Genomic DNA, 6,435 nt, shown 5'->3' with positions numbered 1-6,435 from the left:
AGCAGAGAGAGGGGAGTGGCCCCTAGGAGGAAGCCACTTTGGTCCTCCATCAGTATCTTTCCCCTCTGGCTGGGGAGTGCAGTGAGGAAGGCACTCCGGCCAACCATCTCTTCTTGTCTTATCCAGTTGCTCTCCTTGGAGTTCTCTATCATCCTTTCCCTGTCCTCCCTCTCACCCCATGCATTCTATCCTTTCCTCCACCCCACCCATCTTACCTGCTCTCACACTGTGTTTCAACTTCCTTTTTGTGTTGTTTTCCCCCATTAGATTGTAAGCACCTTGAAATCAAAGACTTTTTTGGGTGTATTTTTATCCTCAGCACTTAGCACAATGCCCGACACATAGTAGACATTTAATAAATGTTTGTTGAACGACTGACTGATCAGGCCCAAGACCCCAGCCTAGTCTAACTACCCATTTTTCCCAGTGGCAAGTAGATGTGAGAGAGCTCAGCTAATTCTGGTAGAGGGGATGGAAGTAGCTTTATTAATTAAAATCTGAAACCCTGGCTTTGGGGTCCACCATGAAGAGAATGAATGTCAGAGTCCTGACTTTTTCTCTTTATTGCCTCCCCTCACTGGTGCCCATAGCATAGCTAAGACAGATTCTGGCCAATTTTGAGGGCTTTCAAAGTTTGAGGGCTGGTAGAGGCAACAACTTCTCAGACAGGAAATTTTGGATACTGGTCAGGAAGTCTTGGGGTTGGTCAACATGGATACAGTGCCCAGCATTTGGGATAGACAGAATCTGAGCTTGAGAGAAAAGACGCTTGATCTTAGGGTAGTGACTAGGCCTGTGGGAGGAAGAAGAGAGAGAAGAAAAGGCAAATATCGAAGGTGAGTCAGAGGCAGGGATGAAGACTGATCCATGGGATATGGGAGGTAGGAGTATTGAGAGCAAATTGGGTACTCAGAGAGATGGTAGGGTACAGAGAGAGAACTCTGGATGGGCTAACAGACATGCTGCCCAAACCCAAGCATAGCCTGAGCCCCCATTGCTCAAATCCATGCCAGTGAAGAACACAACTGGCACCCAAAGAAGAATCTATGAGGTTAGGTCTGTCCCCCTCATCCCCCACCTCTGCCTTACTGAATTAAGGATGAGTTGGCGCCTTTAAGGAAGAGTGTGGGGCCGGAGTAGGATCCCTGGATCTGGGGGAAGTCCATGATCTTGTCCACCTGCTGGCTCAAGGCTTCGCTATTGACCTTCCACACGTATTGCCCATTGACCATGAGCAGATTGTTGAGAAGATATTGCCGAATAACTGGATCCTGCAGGAGAACCTGGGCTCAGCTTGAGCACCCCCTTGAACTTCACTGTCCTCCTTTCCCCTTTTCAGACTACATCCAGGTTTACTCATTTCCTGTCCCATCCCTCCCCACCCCATCTCATCCCAGGACAGCTTCTGATGCCCATCTTACCCCCTCTCTTCCTTTTTTTTTTTTTTTTTTTTTTTTGCTGGGCAATGGGGGTTAAGTGACTTGCCCAGGGTCACACAGCTAGTAAGTCAAGTGTCTGAGGCCGGATTTGAACTCAGGTACTCCTGAATCCAAGGCCGGTGCTTTATCCACTGCGCCACCTAGCTGCCTCCTCTCTTCCTTTTCTAATCTTACTCTGCATCCATACCTGGGACACTTATTGCCACTTCCCTAGGGACTCATTCCCCTTCAAACTTTCCCTTCTATACTTCCCCTGACATTTTATCCCCCCATCCTTCTGGGCCCCTCAAACCCAAATAGTTGTTCGGTGGCTTTTGCCGCTCACTTCCAACCTGCCGCCCTGAAGGAGGGAATCACCTTGATACTTTGGCTGAGCTGCTCATCAGCTAATTTTTGGGCCTCGGAGAAATGCAGCTCCTTTGGAATGTTTAGTGACTTCATGGCTTCAGTGTAGAACCCGACTTCTGGGAAGGCTGTGATCAGCGTTGGGCTAATATCCAAAGGAATTAGGCGTTCCACCAGTTCAGGCTGAGGGGAAGAACCCAGAACAGGGTGGCCTGAGGTGCTCTCAGAGAAGCCACTCTGGCAGAGTGAGTGGGGCATGGTTCTGAAAGGGTGCCGAGGGGTAATAGGTCAAAAATGGAGAATTCATGACTCAGCTATCAGAAGATATCCATCTGATGGCTTTTATGCGGTTATGGATGCTACCCTGTCTGTTCTTGTATGCAGGATTGGGGGTGGTGGTGACAGTTTGCAGCCACAATTTCTCTCCCAGTCTATTAGAGCTTTGTGTGTGTGTGTATATGTGTAAGCTATAGGAAGGAAACCCTCCTCTATCCCACCAGGACCAAATTCTCTGACTCCACCCCCATGGCTCACTCAGTTTGCCAATTGTACAACTTGCCCTCTGAGTAAGAGGGATCCTTGCCACCCATGTTGGAAATATGCATTACCACCATCTTGGAGCCAGGTGATGCCTTTTCCCTTGGGTCTCAGTGGGGCACCCTCACCTTCTGTAGTGCCAGGACCATGGCTGTCTTGCCCCCCATGCAGTGCCCGATGAGGACACAAGGAGTGAGTCCTAGTTTTAACAGGAGGGCCTCCAGGTCTGCGCTCATGGCCTCATAGCTGCAGTCTGGACTTGATGGGCTGTGCCTGTGGTTCCGGGCATCCACTGTCAGCACCTGAGTGGGTAGAGACTTGAAGCTGTCAGTCTCCCCAACTCTTTCCCCTCTTCCCAGCCTGGAGCTTCAGAGGTAGGAACATCATTAGTAGCATCACAGGTTTATTGGATCATAGACTTAGGGATTGAAAGGATATCAGATTCCATCTGGCCCAACTCCCTCATTTTTCAAATGAGGAAATTGACGTCCAGAGTAGTTAAGTGACTTACCTAAGGCCACGCAGGTAGTAAGAGGACAAGCGGGATTTGAACTAACTCCAAAACCAGTGCATAGGGTAGATGGTGACAATAGGAATGGGGAGAAGGAGCAGGAGTAAGAGAGGACACGAGGGAAAAGTTGGGATCATGGCAGGCTAAGAGCATCATATTTTCTAACAGTGACAATAGCCAAGGCTTCTGGACCTGAAGTAGAAAGACTCATCTTCCTGAGTTCAAATGTGGTCTCAGACACTTACTAGCTGTGTGACCCCGGGCTAGTCACTTAACCCTGTCTGCCTCAGTTTCCTCATATATAAAATGAGCTGGAGAAGAAATGCCAAACCACTCTAGTATCTCTGCCAAGAAAACACCAAATGGGATCATGAATAGTAGGACACGACTGAAATGACCGAACAGCAATAAACCCTGAGCAAACTGGTTCTTGTGTGAGTCATTGTCTCACTGTGGTCCTAGTGCAAGAGTTTCTAATTTTTTTGTTCCATGAATACTTTTCAACCAAAAAAATGTGTTGTGAACCTCCAGAAAAACTTAATAGATTACTCATAATGTCCACAAGCAATTATTTTCAGCTTTAGGTCTCATCGAAGAATTTTTAATATGAATCCCATCATCAAGAACCCCCACCTTGGAATGGAAAGAGGACTAGCTTTGGACTTGAAAGATGTGAGTGTGCTTCCTGGCTCTGCCCCTTACTGTCCTGTGACCTTAGGCACGGGAGGTTGTCCTCCCTACAGCATTCCCTGTGGTCAGGGATAAAATTGCATGTACCCCCATCTACATGGTGGGTAAATTACATGTACCCCATCTTCAGGGGTCTCTGCTCTTCTAAATAGGATAAACAGAGAAGGCCATAAAAAAGCCTTCAAATGATGGTTGTGGAATTTCAACTGAGTCATGAGTAAGGCACCTATTTTATAGTTAGGCCCCTTCCCAGAATCCCAGGAAGGCTAATTTAATCTTTTTTTTTTTTTTCTAATTTAATCTTAAGAACTGGATCTATGCCATTTCAGCTTCAACTTGAAGACCTCTGGTGTGGGAGGACTTACTACCTCCCAAAGTAGACCATTCCCGTTCTTGGTGTCTATCATATCATGCCCAATAAGGAAGGATCAATTGTTCCTGGACACAACCTCTTACTTCAGCCCTTGCCTCACATCCCTTCTTCCCTGCCCATTCTGTTTTCTCCCATCCTTTGTCTTATTTCTCAGATTTTGACCTCCAATTACTTGGGATTTTTTTTTTTTACCTTTCTGCCTGTCTGCTGTGCTAGGGCCTCGGCCTCAGACTTAAAGATGATTTTGCTGCCAAAGAGCCCGTGTAGGAAGACGAGGGGTGGCTGGGTGTTCTGACCTTCCAACAGCTTGTAGGCAAGTGATACTGTCCTGGTCAGGAAGAGAAGAGGGGAGGGTGCTCAGAGGGGGCACTTGTAGGGGTCAGTGGGAGGAGAAGAGCATTCATTACCACAGACTTTCATGGGCCCTCTCCATTGGGCCTGCATGTATGGAGAAGGGGTCTGGGGATCCCTGTGCTGGAGGAGTCATAGGGCTGAGGCCCAGGGCAGGAGATGCTATGGGGAAGACAGTCTGAGCCAGGGAGGAGCAGGTTGATGGACAGGAAAGAACTCTGTGAGGGAAGGGATGAGGGGGCTGGGGGGAGCCATGAGGGCAAATTGGATGGGAAGGCATTGGGAGAAGGCAAGCCAAGGGGTGAGGATAGAGGAATGAGAATCAGTGGAGGGGGGAAAAGGGTTGTGGGAAGGGTTGGTGGAGCAGGGCAGAAGGAGGAAAGAAGGAAGAGCACCAGTAAGATGGTGGTCATTCCAGAGCTTTCTTGACTTACCTTGGCCCATTGCTACTATACATGGCTGGAGTCAGAGAGGAGCCTGAGGGAGGCTTGCTTAGACCCCAGGAATGCACTATGGGTATCCCAGTCTCCCGAAGGGGCCGAGTCCAGGTTCTGCTCCAACGCCACATGCCTTGCTCAGTTTTTGTCCAGAAATCTTTGCTTAGGATAAAACCGAACAGGTCTGTCTAGCCTCAGATGCCACCTACCTCTGGCTTCTGCCCAGGAATGCTCCCAGAATCTCACCCAAACTCCTCCCTTCTTCTACCTTTCTCTTCTCTCCTCCCTCCTTCCTCCTTTCTCCCTAATCCTTTAATTCTTTTTTTTTTTCAAATTCAAATTTTTGTTTGTTTGGGTTTTTTTTTTTTAGTGAGGCAATTGGGGTTAAGTGACTTGTCCAGGGTCACACAGCTAGTAAGTGTTAAGTGTCTGAGGTCAGATTTGAACTCAGGTACTCCTGAATCCAGGGCCGGTGCTCTAGCCACTGCGCCACCTAGCTGCCCCCTCAAATTCAAATTTTTAAAAAAATTCTGAACTTAAGAAATCAAACAAACATTTCCATAACATAGTAGAATAGAAAAAAGATGATTGCCCATGAAACTGCAAACCTACTATGTTCACCTTGCTAGTCCTTTAAAATATATAATAAAGTTATCATGTAACTTCTTTTTTCTTTCTAAGCCCAGAGGTCTTTCCCCACACTGCTGGGGTGGGATCACTGGGCTTAAAGAACAACCTCACCATACACAAGTGCCTACCATCTTCAGAGGGATCCTCAGATGGCAGAGGAGGAGATGGGAACACCTTAGGAGGAACAAAGCAGAGAGGGCTTAGAGCCAGACCCTTGGCCATGCTCTGCCACTGGTCAGCTATGTAAACTTAGGCAAATGACTCTACTTCTTGCGGGCTCATTTTCTCCTTGGAAATGAGAGGGTTGGACCAATATGGTATTTAAGGTATCTTCCCAGTTTGAATGTTCTGTTTTCTGGCCCAACCTCTGCATTATATAGAAGAGGGAATTCAAGGCCAGGGAGGGCTTGAACAATGGGAAGGGGTTGGTTTTGCAGCAGACCTGAGCCTGGAGTGAGGTGGAAGGAGATGTGAGGCAGAAGTTATGAGGGAAGGAAGAAAGCCAGCAGATTGTGGAGGGGCTGGTGAGGCAAACACACCTGATCCTTCGCATCTTTGTTTTCTTCTTCTCACTGGCCTGGAGGCACCTGGGTGATGCAGTGAATAGAGCACCAGGCTAGGACTCAGGAAGACTTTTTTTTTTTGGTGAGGCAATTGGAGTTAAGTGACTTGCCCAGGGCCACACAGCTAGTAAATGTCAAGTGTCTGAGGTCAGATTTGAACTCAGGTCCTCCTGAATCCAGGGCTGGTGCTTTATCCGCTGCCCCACCTAGCTGCCCCAAGACTTTTTCAAGAGTTCAAATCTGGTCTCAGACAGTTATTTGCTGTGTGGCACTGTGCAAGTCACTTTACCTGGTTTGCCTCAGTTTCCCCATCTGTAAAATGAGCTGCAGAAGGAAATGGCAAACCACTTTAATATCTTTGCCAAGAAAACCCCACGTGAGGTCAGGAAAAGTCAGACACACCTTGAACAACAACAGAATAATGAGGGGATTGGTTTTGGTTGACTATACACAATACATACACACACACACACACACACACACACACACACACACACACTTGCTACCAGGATTTTGTTTTTGTTTTCCTTTTTCTTTTCAATTGGGGAGAGGAGGTGGG

The 6,435-nt window shown here is 47.7% G+C and overlaps 1 protein-coding gene across 1 annotated transcript; it reads right to left on the bottom strand.

The window, feature by feature from the left end:
* Positions 1–627: 627 nt before the first annotated feature.
* Positions 628–4,814, bottom strand: LOC122755307 (protein ABHD11-like). Its single transcript, XM_044003617.1, has 6 exons — positions 4,681–4,814; positions 4,088–4,223; positions 2,450–2,623; positions 1,797–1,967; positions 1,090–1,271; positions 628–793 (listed from the first exon to the last, which is right to left on the bottom strand). Exons 1-6 carry the CDS (start codon positions 4,812–4,814, stop codon positions 628–630), a joined length of 963 nt encoding a protein of 320 aa, XP_043859552.1.
* Between the last annotated feature and the right edge of the window lie 1,621 nt (positions 4,815–6,435).

The sequence above is a fragment of the Dromiciops gliroides genome, chromosome 4, assembly GCF_019393635.1.
Source record: "Dromiciops gliroides isolate mDroGli1 chromosome 4, mDroGli1.pri, whole genome shotgun sequence".
Lineage (NCBI taxonomy): Eukaryota > Metazoa > Chordata > Mammalia > Microbiotheria > Microbiotheriidae > Dromiciops > Dromiciops gliroides.
Note: the sequence above shows the minus strand (reverse complement) of the source record. Positions and strands in the feature narration are given on the sequence as shown.